Source organism: Coregonus clupeaformis, chromosome 15 (assembly GCF_020615455.1).
Source record: "Coregonus clupeaformis isolate EN_2021a chromosome 15, ASM2061545v1, whole genome shotgun sequence".
In the NCBI taxonomy this organism is placed as follows: Eukaryota; Metazoa; Chordata; class Actinopteri; order Salmoniformes; family Salmonidae; genus Coregonus; species Coregonus clupeaformis.
The window spans coordinates 65,884,172-65,903,693 of record NC_059206.1 but is presented as its reverse complement, the minus strand read 5'-3'; the positions used below and the strand labels follow the sequence as shown (position 1 = coordinate 65,903,693).

The following is a 19,522-nucleotide window of genomic DNA, read 5'->3' as shown; positions in this document are numbered from 1 at the left end:
CTGTCTGGTCCAGCGACGGTGGGTTTGTGCCCATAGGCGACGTTATTGCCGGTGATGTCTAGTGAGGACCTGCCTTACAACAGGCCTACAAGCCCTCAGTCCAGCCTCTCTCAGCCTGTTGCGGACAGTCTGAGCACTGATGGAGGGATTGTGCGTTCCTGGTGTAACTCGGGCAGTTGTTGTTACCATCCTGTACCTGTCCCGCAGGTGTGATGTTCGGATATACCGATCCTGTGCAGGTGTTGTTACACGTGGTCTGCCACTGCGAGGACAATCAGCTGTCCGTCCTGTCTCCCTGTAACGCTGTCTTAGGCGTCTCACAGTATGGACATTGCAATTTATTGCCCTGGCCACATCTGCAGTCCTCATGCCTCCTTGCAGCATGCCTAAGACACGTTCACACAGATGAGCAGGGACCATGGGCATCTTTCTTTATGTGTTTTTCAGAGTCAGTAGAAAGGCCTCTTCAGTGTCCTAAGTTTTCATAACTGTGACCTTAATTGCCTAGCGTCTGTAAGCTGTTAGTCTCTTAACGACCATTCCACAGGTGCATGTTCATTAATTGTTTATGGTTAATTGAACAAGCATGGGAAACAGTGGTTAAACCCTTTACAATTAAGATCTGTGAAGTTATTTAGATTTTTACGAATTATCTTTGAAAGACAGGGTCCTGAAAAAGGGATGTTTCTTTTTTTGCTGAGTTTAGTAAAAATAAAGAAAAACCCTTGAATGAGTAGGTGTGTCCAAACTTCTGACTGGTACTGTTTAATAATAATAATAAGTTATGTCCCACCCCACATCTAAAATGAAAGTTGTGCCCCTGATATTTCATATGGCTCTGAGTCCAGGCTGGTTCTACAGATTGTCAGCCTCAGAAGGCTTCCCGTTAAACTAGACTGGTCCATGTTCTGCATTACTTTTTATCCAATATAAATGTCAAAGATTTTTTCCCCCTCTTACACGCTTTGCCTCTAAGAAACTATTATAGACCTCTTGATTTGCAAGCGATGACTCACCCCGCGGTGTTCACATGAATGTGTGCTCTTCTAAAGACCTCGATTCATAATTGTCTAATTGTCTAATGGATGGATGTAGTTCTTTTTCTGGACATTAGCGCAGGAGATGTAATTTGACCTTTAATTAATGTTTTGTCATATTACGCAGGGGGTAGGTTCTTTGGCATCTTACGCAAGTAATAGGTACAACAGGGGAAATCCTTGCTGACCTACAGGATTGTTATTGAAGATTTGATGGTACACTTTCCAGTTGTTTTCATCAGACTTTGTGTCACAAGGGACAAAGCTAGAGAATAGTACTGTGCGTACCAGGATAATTATCTGGCAAGTGCTGCCTCCTGGTGTTTGGAAAAAGTGATTGCTTTTTGGGCTGCTGCGGAGTTCATTACAGAGACCCACAGGCTGCGTTTACACAGGCAGCCCAATTCTGATATTTTTTTTCACTAATTTGTATTTTGACCAATCAGATCTGCTCTGAAAAATATCTGATGTTATTGGTCAGACCAATTAGTTGAAAAAATATTAGAATTGGGCTGCCTGTGTAAACGCAGCCACAGTCACACAGTGATGGAATATGAGTCGTAAAAGTAAATCGCATGGCCTAAAATAGTCAACCACTTGTAATACAGCCGTCATCTCAACATTGGTTTCCATGTCAATTAAGAGGGACATGGCCCAAATTAAGAGGGACATGGCCCAAATGCCAAATAATACACAAACACAATGCAGTTACATGAGCTTATTGATAGTAGGGCTATAGGCTAATGTAAACTGGTTGAACTACAAGAAGGCTGCTATGTCTAGGGGGTCCGGAACTCACCAGCTTTAATTAAAAAATGATGAATAAATATATTTTCAGTCAACTTATCATCGTAACATCGCATACTAGGCTTGGACGGCATACCGTATACTGGGGTATTTGGAAATCACCACAGGAAATTTTTCCTATACATAATAATATATTGTCATATTTGTAGCTACTTTTTAAGTAAATACCTGCAGTCAACTTGTGCAATATGTTAGAAGATAAAGCAGATTGCGTTATTCAATTCACTGGTCACATTATTTTACATTATGAAGTTTACCATAGTTCCCCAGAACAGTTGAGTCAGTCTCGTCTGTTTGTAAGTATCACAACTGGAGAAAGCGGGAGCAGGTGAGTCCAGCTGTGTATTGACAGGGGTCCCGTTGTATATTGACAGTGTAGTGTTTTTATGCTTCAATAGAGTGATCAGGGGCGTGCAACTATAGTTTTCCTTCACAGAAAATACATTAGTGCAACACATTCGGCAGAAAATAGCTTCATTTTCATCAGATTACAACAGAAGTGCAACGATATTTGGCTGGAAGCCACACAAGTAGGCTAAATGAGCTTACAATGTAAAAGCAAGGTATTTTTTGCATATTTCTGTTTATCATAGAAAGAATGTAGCCAGCTACTTTTTTAATGTTTTTCTTAAAGTTAATCTGGCATTTTACCAGAGAAAAGTAGGCTGGCTACACCGAGAAAAGTACCAGAGAAAAGTAGGCTGGCTACACCGAGAAAAGTACCTGAGAAAAGTAGGCTGGCTACACCGAGAAAAGTACCAGAGAAAATAGGCTGGCTACACCGAGAAAAGTACCAGAGAAAAGTAGGCTGGCTACACCGAGAAAAGTACCAGAGAAAAGTAGGCTGGCTACACCGAGAAAAGTACCAGAGAAAAGTAGGCTGGCTACACCGAGAAAAGTACCAGAGAAAAGTAGGCTGGCTACACCGAGAAAAGTACCAGAGAAAAGTAGGCTGGCTACACCGAGAAAAGTACCAGAGAAAAGTAGGCTGGCTACACCAAGAAAAGTACCAGAGAAAAGTAGGCTGGCTACACCGAGAAAAGTACCAGAGAAAAGTAGCTCCACATCAGTCAGAGTCTGTCTGCTGATAGAATGCCCATTAGTGAATCCTCATCTGACTGGAGAACTGCAACTGAAGCACAAAATTAGTCTGATGCAGAGCAGAAATTACAATAAGCACTTTAGATCTGCGTTTACAAAACGAAGCAAGATATTTCTTATGAGTTGTATCTTTTTTCCTGCGTGAAAAATTAAGAATTCTGCGTTAACTAGCAAGTTAAACTTAGCGGTCGCGTTATCTAAGTGGCTGAATTAACAAGGTGACGGGGCATCATATTGTGTTGGCTTTCTGCCGTGTTTGAGAAGTCAAAGCCCTTTGGATGAGTTATCTGTAAAGCTGCCACTGCTATCTTTTGATTTCCTTGTGTTTTTTCTCCTTTCTCGGCCTGTCTGCTCCTCCCCCATCTTCTCCAACCAGAGCAGGCAGGCCCGTTACCCTAGCGACTCCAGACTCCACACAGACACAGCATGTACACATGCTGCTCCAGAGCCAGTACTGTTCATTTGCACAATGTCTCTCGTTCACATTCACTTGTAAATGTCCAAACTCACCAAAAATGACATTCGGTAGCTCTTACCTATATATGTATAACGTTATGACTCCCTTTGACAGTTCATTTGACATACCATAGCTACCTACACCTTGTAAATTTACCCCAAAACAGGTTTAATTGTGTTTATTTCAGCTAAATACCTCCATGTATAGAGGAAAACCAACAGAAATACAGCAGTTTGATTAGTTTGTGGTGTCTTTGAGGCACACTTTACATATAATCAAGTCCTCCTACTCGTGTGTTAAATACAAAATAAAATAACATTTATGGTTTGAATAAAAGCAAAACTTAATAAATCTTTTAAAATCTACAAAGGCACACAAAGACAATCAGAATATATACTGAACAAAAATATAAACGCAACATGTAAAGTGTTGGTCCCATGTTTCATGAGCTGAAATAAGAGGCCAGAATCTTTCCATACGCACAAAAAGCTTATTTCTCTCAAATTTTGTGCACAAATTTGTTTAACTCCCTGTTTGTGAGCATTTCTCCTTTGCCAAGATAATCCATCCACCTGACAGGTGTGGCATATCAAGAAGCTGATTAAACAGCATGATCATTACACAGGTTCACCTTGTGCTGGGGACAATAAAAGGCTACTCTAAAGTGTGCCGTTTTGTCACACAACACAATGCCACAGTTGTCTCAAGTTTTGAGGGAGCGTGCAATTGGCATTCTGACTGCAGGAATGTCCACCAGAGCTGTTGCCAGAGAATTTAATGTTCATTTCTCCACATCTGGCTTCTTCACCTGCGGGATCATCTGAGGGGGGGGGGGTGCTGAGTAGTATTTCTGTCTGTAATAAAGCCCTTTTGTGCAGAAAAACTTATTCAGATTGGCTGGGCCTGGCTCCCCAGTGGGTGGGCCTGGCTCCCAAGTGGGTGGGCCTATGCCTTCCCTGGCCCACCCATGGCTGCACCCCTGCCCAGTCATGTGAAATCCATAGATTAGGGCCTGATTAATTTATTTCAATTGACTGATTTCTTTATATGAACTGTAACTCAGTAAAATATTTGAAATTGTTGCATTTATAATTTTGTTCAGTATACATGAAAAAGGCTTGCAGGAGTAGTCAGTTTGATGTGATTTTACACAAAGTCAGTGTTGACGACAAGTGGAGAAATCCCTTGTATTAAAAGATAAATACAAAAAATCTAATAAACTAACAATTAAAAAGTTGAGAGAAAAACAGTGTAAAAGATGGGTGTAAATGTATAATCAGCTACTTGATGTATAATGAAAATGTGTTGCCATGGTAATCGGCCCCAGAGGTCAGGTCTCGCTCATTAAGCCACAGTCATGATTATTGCAATGTTAAGACAAGCTGTTCTCATGCACGGGCCATTTTGGTCCACTGATCTTTACATCACACTAGGTTACACAGAGTGCTCTGTTGTTGCAGACTACCAAAATATAGAGCATTGTAGATCAGATAGCTTGCATAAATCTGATTCCCCATTCCAAGGGGGGACCCCGTAGGAATTCTAGCCCAATACAAATGATTCAACAAATCAAGCCCTTGATTTGTTGAATCGGGGGAGTTAGTGCTAGGCTAGAACCAAAATGGTCCCCCCAGGGAATGGATTGAGAGACACTATCATAATGCATCCTAGACCCTTACACATATCGTCCTCTTCTGTTTGCATGGCACAGTGTTAGACCCCATGACTAAACGGGTCGCTGGGATATGATGACACTGGGTGGCAGAGACTAGACCCCTCCCTTTTCCTTCTCTTCGTGTTCTACTCTCAGTACGGCTCTGCCTTCAAACTCCGATATAGACAGCAAGTAAACACCATCCCCACAATCTGAGAGAGAGAGAGAGAGAGAGAGAGAGAGAGAGAGAGAGAGAGAGAGAGAGAGAGAGAGAGAGAGAGAGAGAGAGAGAGAGAGAGAGAGAGAGAGAGAGAGAGAGAGAGAGAGAGATACCTTGCAAGTGTATTCAGGTACTGTAACTACAGTACAAGCCTGACGGCACATAAGTATATGTTTCAGTTGGTGCCAGCATATTTCAACATACACTACCAGTCAAAAGGTTTAGAACACCTACTCTTGCAAGGGTTTTTCTTTATTTTTATTTTACAAAGCCACCCTTTGCCTTTATGACAGCTTTGCACACTCTTGGCATTCTCTCAACCAGCTCCATGAGGTAGTCACCTGGAATGCATTTAAATTAACAGGTGTGCCTTGTTAAAAGGTAATTTGTGGATTTTAATGCGCTTGAGCCAATCAGTTGTGTTGTGACAAGGTAGGGGGGGGGTATACAGAAGATAGCCCTATTTGGTAAAAGACCAAGTCCATATTATATCAAGAACAGCTCAAATATGCAATGTGTTATTTCATAGTTTTGATGTCTTCACTATTATTCTACAATGTAGAAAATAGTAAAAAATAAAGAAAAACCCTTGAATGAGTAGGTGTTCTAAAACTTTTGACCGGTAGTGTATATGCCTGAGGCCACATAAGAATACATGCTTAAGTGGTTTAAGTGTTTCAGTGTCTACATAATTCAAATGTAGCAGACGTTTGAGAGAATGAAACTCAAAAATTACTTTTGGTTGCTTTAAACTTCTACCATTACCCCTGAATTTCCAGAGACCAGGGCAAGGATTCTTATGTTGATGGTGGCTATCTTGGGTTATCTCTGTGCTGTAAACAGTGAAATGGCTTATTTTTGCTCACCTGTACACAGGCGATGCCCACGCCCACTGCTCCAATGATCTTCAGGTGGTCCAAAATGAAGTTCTCCAGTTTAGTGATACAACCCCCCTTGAGAGGAAAGGTAGGACCACATTGTGTGTGTGTGTGACGTTCAAGGTGACTTTCAAAATTGATCATAGCTGCGGGAAGTAGTGGAGCTGAGGGTGCTGAAAAATCGGAATGAAAAACCCCCCGAAATAAATAAAATCTAATATATATTTTTTTTTACTCAAGTAGTGCACTGAGCCTTTACTAGTATTAGCGGACCGATACAGACGTCTGTAGCGCAGGCAAAAACTTATTTTCAGCATCTCCGCTTTGTTAAAAAAGGTAGGTATAATTAAGAACAGTATCTTGCAGGATTCAATAGTTGGAATTGTAATAGTTGTTGCCCTGTCTCTTTCTCTGCAATTGTCATTCTAATAGAATCCAGAAAGAACAAAACCCTGTCCTCAAACGTTTACATCAAAAGGTGCAAAGTTATTGCCAAAGACACAAAACATCCACATCAAATAAAATATTTTTCTTCATCAAATAACATGGAAAACAACCACGTTTTGTGCAGTATTAATTTACCATCCTTACAAACCACTTAATGTAAATGTACATTCCTGTATTGTACATAGGCTGGTCATCTAGGTTTGGTACCTGTAGACCTTCCATCACCATGAAGAAAAACAATGCAAAATACAGTAATTTAGTACATTGAGACATCAAGTGGTTTGTGATGATGTGATGATGTGGCTCAGTTGGTAGAGCATGGTGCTTGAAACCCTAGGATTGTGGGTTTGATTCCCACGGGGGACCAGTACGAAAAAGTATGAAAATGTATGCACTCACTACTGTAAATTGCTCTGGATGAGAGCATCTACTAAAATGTAAAAGGAATGAATAGACCATTTCAATTTGACAAATAGAAATAAGTTGCATTTGCAAAGTATTTAAAGAAACTGGAAAACATATATCAGGCAAGTATTTTTATATTCCACAAGTATTATGAGATTACAGTGGTGTAAAGTACTACTTAATTATTTTTTGTGGGTATCTGTACTTTACCTTACTATTTATATTTTGACAAATTTTACTTTTACTCCACTACATTCCTAAAGAAAATAATGTACTTTTTACTCCATACATTTTCCCTGACACCCAAAAGTACTCGTTACATTTCGAATGCTTACTCCATACATTCCTAACCCACAAACTACATCCCGCAGCTATGATCTTGATACACAAACCTGAACTCAAGCATTATTTGCACTATGAATTGCAAGCACACTAACACGCAACAACACCGGCTGCTCTCTGTATCTGACACTCACCTCCACCTTGTAGATGTTTGATGGGTGGTCCCTACGGCCGCAGCCCAGCGTCTGGGTCTTACAGCAGCTGTCCGGCACCAGCCTGCCATCTGCCTCACTGGTGTGGATCCACACGCTCTCGCCCCAGTCCGACGAGCTGTTGCTGCCACAGCACTTAAACTGGCGGGAGAGGGAGAGGAGGAGAGGGCATTTCCCAGACAGGGTGGTGGATGTTTTTCCAATTGTCTTGCAGTTGTTTCAGATGACGAGCTGAATGATATTCAGTTCATGAACAAAATCCTTATACAAAACAATGGGCTATCTTTCAAATCACAAGTTTCATAATGACGAGTTACATGAAGGGCTATAACATACTGTAACCAAGCATAATGAAAACATATACAGTGGGGGAAAAAAGTATTTAGTCAGCCACCAATTGTGCAAGTTCTCCCACTTAAAAAGATGAGAGAGGCCTGTAATTTTCATCATAGGTACACGTCAACTATGACAGACAAAATGAGGGAAAAAAATCCAGAAAATCACATTGTAGGATTTTTAATGAATTTATTTGCAAATTATGGTGGAAAATAAGTATTTGGTCAATAACAAAAGTTTCTCAATACTTTGTTATATACCCTTTGTTGGCAATGACACAGGTCAATACTGTTGCTGGTATTTTGGCCCATTCCTCCATGCAGATCTCCTCTAGAGCAGTGATGTTTTGGGGCTGTCGCTGGGCAACATGGACTTTCAACTCCCTCCAAAGATTTTCTATGGGGTTGAGATCTGGAGACTGGCTAGGCCACTCCAGGACTTTGAAATGCTTCTTACGAAGCCACTCCTTCGTTGCCCGGGCGGTGTGTTTGGGATCATTGTCATGCTGAAAGACCCAGCCACGTTTCATCTTCAATGCCCTTGCTGATGGAAGGAGGTTTTCACTCAAAATCTCACGATACATGGCCCCATTCATTCTTTCCTTTACACGGATCAGTCGTCCTGGTCCCTTTGCAGGAAAACAGCCCCAAAGCATGACGTTTCCACCCCCATGCTTCACAGTAGGTATGGTGTTCTTTGGATGCAACTCAGCATTCTTTGTCCTCCAAACACGACGAGTTGAGTTTTTACCAAAAAGTTCTATTTTGGTTTCATCTGACCATATGACATTCTCCCAATCCTCTTCTGGATCATCCAAATGCACTCTAGCAAACTTCAGACGGGCCTGAAAATGTACTGGCTTAAGCAGGGGGACATGTCTCGCACTGCAGGATTTGAGTCCCTGGCGGCGTAGTGTGTTACTGATGGTAGGCTTTGTTACTTTGGTCCCAGCTCTCTGCAGGTCATTCACTAGGTCCCCCTGTGTGGTTCTGGGATTTTTGCTCACCGTTCTTGTGATCATTTTGACCCCACAGGGTGAGATCTTGCGTGGAGCCCCAGATCGAGGGAGATTATCAGTGGTCTTGTATGTCTTCCATTTCCTAATAATTGCTCCCACAGTTGATTTCTTCAAACCAAGCTGCTTACCTATTGCAGATTCAGTCTTCCCAGCCTGGTGCAGGTCTACAATTTTGTTTCTGGTGTCCTTTGACAGCTCTTTGGTCTTGGCCATAGTGGAGTTTGGAGTGTGACTGTTTGAGGTTGTGGACAGGTGTATTTTATACTGATAACAAGTTCAAACAGGTGCCATTAATACAGGTAACGAGTGGAGGACAGAGGAGCCTCTTAAAGAAGAAGTTACAGGTCTGTGAGAGCCAGAAATCTTGCTTGTTTGTAGGTGACCAAATACTTATTTTCCACCATAATTTGCAAATAAATTCATTAAAAATCCTATAATGTGATTTTCTGGATTTTTTTATCTCAATTTGTCTGTCATAGTTGACGTGTACCTATGATGAAAATTACAGGCCTCTCTCATCTTTTTAAGTGGGAGAACTTGCACAATTGGTGGCTGACTAAATACTTTTTTTCCCCACTGTACCTGTGACAGTGTAAATAACAGTAGATACAATGAACGTAAACATAAACAAGCTGATTATTAATGCACATTGGAGAAAACCGACAAATTCCCAAATTAATATTTACAAAAACCTCTAACCAAACTCCTCAAGTCTGCTTATGGTGCCTTCTCTTACCTCCTGCTGCAGCTTGTCCACTGCTTTGGTGATATGCTCCTGCTCTGACTGCCTGTACTTCTGCACCATTGTCTCCCGCAGGTTCTGTTTCAGCTCCTCATTGAGCTGCAGAGGAAGACAGGACACAGGGGATATGAGAGAACGGACACAGTAAACATGACCTTGGTCAGACTACATCACAGCTACCCAGCAGGCAATAGAAACAGAAGCATATACAGTACCAAGGAAGGGGAAACTACGATTTTTGAGTGCAGGCTTTTGTTCTAACCTAACTCTAACACACCTCGTTGATTCCTTAAATCAGGTACGTTAGCACTAAGCAGGAACAAAAGGGATATTGTCTTTCTGAATAGGACTAAGTGGAAGCATGTAAATTGAGAATAAGGTAGTGGGAGAAGCAGACATAAGCTCACCAATGAAGACTGTGAATCTTCTATCAGTAAAATAATACTTGAAGGAATGTAATGCATCTCATTGTCGATTTAATAGAATAGAACGATCCACTGTATCAAAGGTCTAGAATAGCTAAAACTGTAATTACAGAAGGAATTCCTCTTGACCCAATAATATTTTGAAGCGGGGAAATGATATACATAAAGGTAAGAGGATGTACATTTTCATTCATTTATAACAGTAGCGCAAAACTCGGGTAAGAGCATAGGCCTACATCTAGCTGGCCCACAGTTTCTATGGCAACCACAGAATGTAGAGCCAAGTCAGAACGTAAAGGAGAGATAAAGGGAATAAATGAACGAGGGAGGGAGAGGGGGGAGGAAGAGAGAGAAATAGAATAGGTTTTTATTTGACCTGTTCACAGCGTGGGAAACACTGCAGCAGTGAGATGAAAACAGGGTACATAAGCAGACAATTACACAGAGAGAGTTCAAATGACACACACCAAGCTGGTAGGATAACATTCCTGCAGGTCTAACATCTACACAGCAGGGGTATATACTAGTGATAAGGATAGTAGTGGGAACCACATCTTAGTGATATCATCACAATACAGAAATGCTACAACAAGAGAGAGAGAAAAGCAACAGATTGAGAAAGAGAGAGACTGGTGCATTATCTGTGAACCTTCCCTTGTTGTGGTTTCAGTTTTTACAAACATACACTCTTCTGTCTCTGGGCAGGCTCTGGGTATAGATAATGTTACTGGCGGTGGAATCAGGTGGTGAATCAAGTCATTCATTACCTGCTGGTAATAGATGTAGGCCAGGACACCGGCGAGGATCTCCAGCAGGAATATACACAGCAGCAGGACAAAGTACTGTGGGGAGACAATGAAAGGTAGGGGATTAGGTTGAAATTGATTTCCCCTGGCCCTCTGTCTATGGACATCACAGTTAAAACAGGCAAATCCAATTTAGATGAGCTGGAGTTAAATTGATCAGAGCAGTCGATTGGTGGTCGTGGGGTCACCGTTGTCGTTTTGTTATTTTGAGAAAATGGACTAAGAATGTTTGCCAATGATAGTTTTAATTTATGGCGTATTGATTATGTGGTGAGATGTCAACGGAGCTGTACAAACAGTATGCCGCCCTTAAAGGGATCCTTCAGGATTTTGGCAATGAAGAGCCAAAGACAGATGAACTCGTGGATACAATTTTAATGTCTCTGTGTGCAGTTTGAAGTTACTAACTAGCGTTAGCGCAACTGCTAACTAGCGTTAGCGCAATGACTGGAAGTCAATGGTATAATTAATAGCACAATGACTGGAAATCAATGGATGGTTACCTTAGACTTCCAGTCATTGCCTTAACGCTAGTTAGCATTGGCTCGCGAAACTAACTAACTTCCTTCATACTGGATGCAAGAACTGCAACGCTGCTAGGTTTTTCACGCTCAACAATTTCCTGTGTGTATCAAGAATGGTCCACCACCCAAAAGGACAGCCAACTTGACACAACTGTGGGAAGCATTGGAGTCAACATGGGCCAGCATCCATGCCCCAATGAATTGAGGTTGTTCTGAAGGGGGGGGGGGGTGCAACTCAATATTAGGAAGGTGTTCCTAATGTTTGGTATACTCCAGTGTAGATATCGAGCTAGTCATCTAACGTTAATCGTACTATGTTCGAGCAAAGCGTTAGGCTATATATTTTTACACGATGAGCATTAGGTTATAGATTTTTGACACGTTTTGACACATTGTAGAAAGCTAGCCGAGTTAGCTAGCCTACTTTGCTAAGCGCCACATGAATTCGCTATGCAGTCTGTGGTGTAATTATGTTGACAAATTCTATCTTCATAGGTCAATTTCGGCCCATGCAATGTATTTAGCTAGCTTCAGCATTTATATTTAGCCTCAGCCATAGTGGTGCCTGAAAGTCAAGTGGGGCTAATTACACTAGTTAGCTATAGTGGCCTGGAAATACAATGACATTGCTAAAGTATGCAAACTATTAATTGGAAACAACTTTGCCATCATTATGATATGGTCAAATGTACTTTAGAGAGATGGCAAAGTTTGTCAAATATAGCTAGCAATGCTAACGTTAGCTAGCTAAAGTTATACTGCATCTACGCTCTTATCCAGAGTGACTTACAGTTAGTGAGTGCATACATTTTTTCATACTGGCCCCCCGTGGGAATCGAACCCACAACCCTGGCGTTGCAAGCGCCATGCTCTACCAACTGAGCTACACGGGACCAGTAATGTAGAGGGGATTCAATTTTGAATCTGTTTTTATTTATTCCAGAATCACATTCCCATGTTGGCTATGCAAGTGCTAAATGTTTGTGTTTGCCTTCTATCCTCACTGCTGGCAGTGTTTAATTATAACCACCACAGATCAGCCATGCAGAACTCGAAATGTCTCCCTAAGCTATTGGGTGTAATATTATATTCCTACAAATTGAATGCAATCAGAACTCCATGCAACAAAACTATTGCTCACTCAAGGCAAAATTCCAATGGAAACTTATCGTAAGGAAGGTATTGACATTTCCTTGATTCAATGAATATTTCACCACATATGTTCTATATTCTTTCAGTCCAGAAGACAAAGGGTATATGCATTTAAGACAAAATAACTACATCTACACCACAGACCTCCAAAGAGCCGGCTAACATCTGACCAGGGGATGCCAAGAAGAAGCCTAGGCCTGATAACCGAACCTATGCCAAGGACAGGAGAACTACTGCCACATTGAACAACATCAATAGGACGGGAAGACTAATGTTACTGCTAGCACAGAACATTTTTAAATGGTCAAAAATACTAGGATGTTGAGTTGTGGGTGGTGAGGTTTGATGATCTATTGTTGTGCATCTGTATACTTTTAATAAAAACTAAACAATGGATTTGCTCATCTTCTTTATACAATGGTTTTTATGCAATATAGGCCCATATGTTTTCATTGCTAAAGTATGAACATTTTTGGTATTAGCTTGGGTTCATATTAGAGGTCTTCACAGGTCCAACAGACCCAAAATTCCAAGATCCGACCCAGGAGCCGAGTGCGCAGGGTCCTAAATTCGGACTTTTGTTTTAGACCTGGGTCGGGTCTGATATAATTGCCACGGGTCTCAGGTACGTGCAATTCAAATGTATTTACTGACTGTACCCGATTGGACCTGTCCTCTGTTAATTTAATGTGTGAGGTGATGAGAACTGTGCGAGCTTGTTGTCTGTGTCAGCCAATTGCAACTCAATAAAATATTACATTATTAATATATTCAGCTTTGATGCAGTTTTCTAACTTTTATTTATTTTCGTATTTATTATCATTTGTTTTATCATTATTATATCATTAGCAGTAGTATTGTAGGCCTATTTATGAATCTAAATCAGTTCTTTAAATATGCAAAATATGTTTTGTTTTGTTTTGTCAAGATATTTTCGTTGGCTAAATTAAGTTTGAACTGTCTTTTTAATTTTGTGCTCCGTATTTAGTATAAGATTTTTTATTTTCCCTATAAACAACATTTTTACTTTATTAGGGTAATACCAAAAGTAAGAAACTTTTGTGAATGTTTGGTGTGGTATGGCTATGATTAGGCTTAACTACTGCAGGCCTATGAAGGCAGTGCGACCCAGCGCTCCAACTGACTCCGAAAGTTGAACTTGAGGAAGAATGTTTTATGCCTACCAGAGTTACTCCTTTAATCTAACAATATAATGCTCATCTATATAAAATATTCTGATAGAAAATTCAAGAATTAGCCTCCTTCTGTACGCAGTGCATTCAGAAAGTATTCAGACCCCTTCTCCACATTTTGTTACGTTACAGCCTTATTCTAAAATTGATTGAATCTTTTTTCTCCTCATCAATCTACACACAATCATTATTGAGATGTTTCTACAACTTGATTGGAGTCCACCTGTGGTAAATTAAATTGATTGGAGATGATTTGGAAAGGCACACACCTGTCTATATAAGGTCCCACAGTTGACAGTGCATGTCAGAGCAAAAACCCAGCCATGAGGTCGAAGGAATTGTCCGTAGAGCTCCGAGACAGGAATGTGTTGAGGCACAGATCTGGCAAACATTTCTGCAGCATTGAAGTTCCCCAAGAACACAGTGGCCTCCGTCATTCTTAAATGGAAGAATTTTGGAACCACCAAGACTCTTCCTAGAGCTGGCCGCCCGGCCAAACTGAGCAATTGGGGAAGAAGGGCCTTGGTCAGGGAGGTGACCAAGAATCCGATGGTCACTCTGACAGAGCTCCAGAGTTCCTATGTGGAGATGGGAGAACCTTCCAGAAGGACAACCATCTCTGCTGCACTCCACCAATCAGGCCTTTATGGCAGTGTGGCCAGACAGAATCCAATCCTCAGTAACAGCCTGCTTGGAGTTTGCCAAAAGGCACCTACAGGACTCTCAGACCATGAGAAACAAGATGATCTGGTCTGATGAAACCAAGATTGAACTCTTTGGCCTGAATGCCAAGCGTCACGTCTGGAGGAAACCTGGCACCATCCCTACGGTGAAGCATGGTGGTGGCAGCATCATGCTGTGGGGATGTTTTTCAGCGGCAGGGACTGGGAGATTAGTCAGGATCGAGGGAAAGATGAACGGAGCAAAGTACAGAGAGATCCTTGATGAAAACCTGCTCTAGAGCGCTCAGGACCTCAGACTGGGGCGAAGGTTCACCTTCCAACAGGACAAAGACCCTAAACACACAGCCAAGACAATGCAGGAGTGGCTTCAGGAAAAGTCTCTGAATGTCCTTGAGTGGCCCAGCCAGGGCCCGGACTTGAACCCGATCGAACATCTCTGGAGAGACCTGAAAATAGCTGTGCAGTGATGCTCCCCATCCAACCTGACAGAGCTTGAGAGGATCTGCAGAGAAGAATGGGAGAAACTCCCCAAATACAGGTGTGCCAAGCTTGTAGCGTCATACCCAAGAAGACTCAAGGCTCTAAATCGGTGCCAAAGGTGCTTCAACAAAGTACTGAGTAAAGGGTCTGAATACTTATGTAAATGTGATTTCAGTTTTTAATTTTTTATTATTTAGCAAAGAATTCTAAAAACCTGTTTATGCTTCGTCATTATGGGGTATTGTGTGTAGATTGATGACGAAAAAAAACAAATTTAATCCATTTTAGAATAAGGCTGTAACGTAACAAAATGTGGAAAAAGTCAAGGGGTCTGAATACTTTCTGAAGGCATTGTATCTGTATAGCAGTAGTAGCTTATCTGACAAGGATAAAGAAATCAATTTCGTTGTCAGGAACATGCCGCCGGCATATCTCCATCTTTCTCTCAGTCTCTAGGGCTATAGGCCTAAGCTTCTCTTCCTTTATATTTACTTTTGTAATATTTCAAATCAAATCAAATTGTATTTGCCACATGCGCCGAATACAACAGGTGTAGACATTACCGTGAAATGCTAACTTACAGTGGACGCCATATGCATAAAATGCCATGATGCATTCAGTGCTCAAATCTCTGACAGCTGAACCGTGAGGTGGACAATTATTGTTTTAGGAAAGTAAAAACCAATAAAACAACAGGCTATAAAATTTTGAATATGCTACATATCGAAACACAAACAGTTTTTTTGTAATTCGTTATAGGCAGTTTTTAAGTACACGTAACCGTGGATCATTTGGCCAATAGCCTATCACTCGTTTATTGCTGGCGCTGGCAGCGCCCAGTTGGAGGTTTCTTTCTTGCTCTCTTTCTACTCTCGGATCTGAACGGGTCTCTCAGATCCAAACCAGCACGGGTCTGTTTGGGTCTGTTTGTCCACAGGCTTTTTCGGAACGGGTCTGACTGTCCTCGGGTCCATTCGGAACGGGTCTCCGTAAAAATAAAAAATGCATGCATGCATATCGGGTCGGGTGGGAAAGCCACTGATCCATTTCGGAATGGGTCCAACTTTCTGGACCCGTGAAGACCTCTAGTTCACATGTAATAGAATGTAATTTATTGATAGATTTATTTTATGTTTCAAATGCAGTTTGACGTTTGTTCTTTAGTTTAGCCAATGTTGTAAGGACAGCCTACGAGGTTCACACACTCTCCAGGCAAAGATTTACACATTTGTTGTCCACAAATGCCCCTCAGTTATGAATGGTGGATAACATATATTGTACCAGATTCCAGGCCAGATGTCCCCTGAAGGATGTCAAAGAGACAAAGAACAGACACTTTCTGCAGACCATCTTTATGAGTTACATGTGTTACTGGATATTACCAACTAGACTTTCGGGCTACATAGATGTGTGTGGGGGGGAAATCAGGCTATGAGTTTTCTTGTAACAAGGAGAAAAATAGCGCCAATTGCGGCAGTGACATTTAAACACGTTTCTGAACAATGTATCAAACTGAAAGACTCATGACATGTTGGTATAACTTGAAGCATACTGTGATATTTTTCTTCAGATTTTTCTACTGTGCCTTCTGAAAGTATTCACACACATTTACTTTTTCCACATTTTGTTGTGTTACAGCCTGCATTTAATAATTTATTAAATTGAAATGTTGTGTCACTGATCTACACACAATACCCCATAATGTCAAAGTGGAATTTTGTTTGTCGATGTTTTTATTTATTAATTGTTATTGCAAGCCTAAATAAGCTCAGGAGTAAAAATGTGCTCTCATAATAAGTTGCATGGACTCATTTCGTGTTTAATAATAGTGGTAAACATGATTTTTGAATAACTACCCCATATCTGTACCCCACACATACAATTATCTGTAAGGTCCCTCAATCGAGTAGTGGATTTCAAGCACATTCAACCACAAAGACCAGGGAGGTTTTTCATTGCCTCGCAAAGAACGGCACCGATTGACGCTGAATAAATCCTTTTGAGCATGGTGAAGTTATTAATTAGGTTTTGGATGGTGTCACTACAAAGATACAGGCATCCTTCCTAACTCAGTTGCCGCAGAGGAAGGAAACTGCTCAGGGATTTCACCATGAGGCCAATGGTGACTTTAAAACAGTTACAGAGTTCAATGGTTGTGATATGAGAAAACTGGGGATGGATCAACAACATTGTAGTTACTCCACAATACTAATCTAAATGACAGTGAAAAGGAACCCTGTACAGAATAAAAAGATTCCAAAACAAGCATCCTGTTTGAAGCAAGGCACTTAAGCAATACTGCAAGAAATGTGGCAAAGAAATTAACTTTTTGTCCTGAATACAGGAGGGCAAATCCAACACATCACTGAGTATCACTCTTCATATTTTCAAGCATGGAGGTTGCTGCATCATGTTATGGGTATGCTTGTCATTGGCAAGGACTAGGGATTTTTTTTGGTTAAAAAGAAACAGAACACAGCTATAAGCACAGGCAAAATCCTAGAGGAAAACTGGGAGACGAATTCACCTTTCAGCAGGACAATAACCTAAAACACTAGGATTTGCTTACCAAAACATCATTGAATATTCATGAGTGGCCTAGTTACAGTTTACTTAAATTGGCTTGAAAATCTATGGCAAGACTTGAAAATGTCTGTCTAGCAATGATCAACAATCAACTTAATGGAGCTTGAAGAACTTTAAAAATAATAAATGGTAAAATATTGTACAATCCCGGTGTGCAAAGCTCTTAGAGACTTACCCAAAAAGATTCACAGCTGTAATCGCCGCCAAAGGTGCTTCTACAAAGTATTGACTCAGGGGTGTGAATACTTATGTAATTTCTATATTTCATTTTCAATAAATTTGCGAACATTTCTAAAAACATGTTTTCACTGTCATTATGTGGTATTGTGTGTAGATGGGTGAAAAAAAGTATCAATTTAATCCATTTTGAATTCAGGCTGTAACACAACAAAATGTGGAATAAGTCAAGGGGTATGAATACTTTCTGAAGGCACTGTAGCAATAGCCGATTGCCTTTTTAATATTGGCATAAAATTAAGCTAATCAAATAAAATCCCCTGTCCTGTGTCCCTCTTAAGAAGGAAGCACAGTCCTTGCCAGTTCATTTAGGGATGTAGCGATCAGTCCAATTCCAGTTTAAATCCCTAGTGCTTAATGTAGATACAAAAATATCCCATAAACTTGTGTGTAGCTCTGGAAGGATTGGATAGGTACTAGCTCTACCTTGACCTTTAATAGGCTAGGTGGAATGTTCACTTCTTACCCATTAAATCCTTACAAATCTACACAAAAGCCTAGATGGTAAGGGTAAGAGCCTAGGGGGTCTGTGGCAGTACATTGTATGTGGTCCTTTCCTTCAATTTGTGCTCTGCATTTGACCTGCAAATGCCCTACATTTAAAGTGTATGGATGCCTTGTACTTTAAGGGAGGCCATTTCCTTTAAGTCACAGAGTTAGATTAGAGTTTTATCTCCCATCTGATTTGACCAGACACATCAGAGGTAGGGCAGTTCTGCATTCACCACCAAGTTCCTTTAGCATTAGACAAACGGGGAGATAAAATCGGGGAAAACCTTGACCCAATTCTCCTGGCTCACCGCTGGTCTTTGTCTTTTCTCAAAGTGGCTCTGATCTTGAATGCTGAGTAAGCAGACTGATCAATGCTTGTTGATGCGGCCACAAGGGTGTTGAAAAAACACACAGACACACACACACACTAGGGTTGGGTGATATTACGATAGCATAGGCTAAACCATCGTCTGTCATATCACAATGTCGTCACCATTGATGATGGCTGTCAATCATCGTCGATGGTGACGACGTCGTGATATGACAGACAATAGTTTAGCCTATTTGAACTTGACTGGCGCCTTGCATTAAAGAACAGAGTCTCACAGTGCACAGCTGGGCAGCGCACAAGTGACATTCCGAGTAATTTGCCTATTCCTACTAGCTATAGCCTATTTCAATAAATATGTGATACAGAACGCAAGAGAGGGATGTAGGCCAGACAGAGCGGAGAATTCCACCAAAGAAGCGCAAAATGTAGTCCGAAAATATTGGTCCTTTCTCTTTCTGTCGGATGCATGGGCTTTAGACTATAGCCTAAACCTATTCATTTTTTAAAATAACTGACATTGCTTAACTATCTTGTGTTTAGCCGTAAAAAAAAACTGCCTATATTCCCTTGTCTCTGCATTCGATAGCCTATAATGAATATGGCTGAAGGCTACGCTTCACCATTTTATGCATGGCTTTCTCCCCAAAACTTATTTGAATAGCCTAAAAAAGTAAGGTAGTCAGGGGACTAATAATGAAAGAGAACAAACAATATCAATAGCCTATAGAAAAATCTAATGACAAGTTTAATCAAGTTGAGGGCCGGGAAAATCCCTCCAAGCGAGGTTGAAAACCAAAAATGGCCAAAAACCTATCCTAATTTCTCCTACTGGCCTATCATAAAAGCTTTAATACAAGTTAAAGTTATGAACATACACCGTATACAGGGGTATTTGAAAAAAGCCACGAGATAGTAAAAAAAAAAACGTCTAAATGATTTATTTGAAGTTTTCCAATAAATTTGAATTTTTGTTGCTACCTTTTTAGTTAATACCTGCAGTTAATTTGTGCAATACGT

General features: G+C 40.8%; 1 protein-coding gene across 1 annotated transcript in view; it reads right to left on the bottom strand.

Moving 5' to 3' along the window:
• Positions 1–4,575: 4,575 nt before the first annotated feature.
• Positions 4,576–19,522, bottom strand: part of LOC121573293 (CD151 antigen-like) — a 78,337-nt gene continuing 63,390 nt past the window's right edge. Inside the window, exons 4-8 of the mRNA XM_041885149.1 lie at positions 10,789–10,863; positions 9,591–9,695; positions 7,483–7,641; positions 6,143–6,229; positions 4,576–5,268 (exon numbers count right to left, since the gene is read on the bottom strand). Coding sequence (XP_041741083.1) covers positions 5,209–5,268; positions 6,143–6,229; positions 7,483–7,641; positions 9,591–9,695; positions 10,789–10,863 — 486 coding nt within the window. The 3' untranslated portion in view covers positions 4,576–5,208. The remainder of the gene's footprint in view (positions 5,269–6,142; positions 6,230–7,482; positions 7,642–9,590; positions 9,696–10,788; positions 10,864–19,522) is intronic.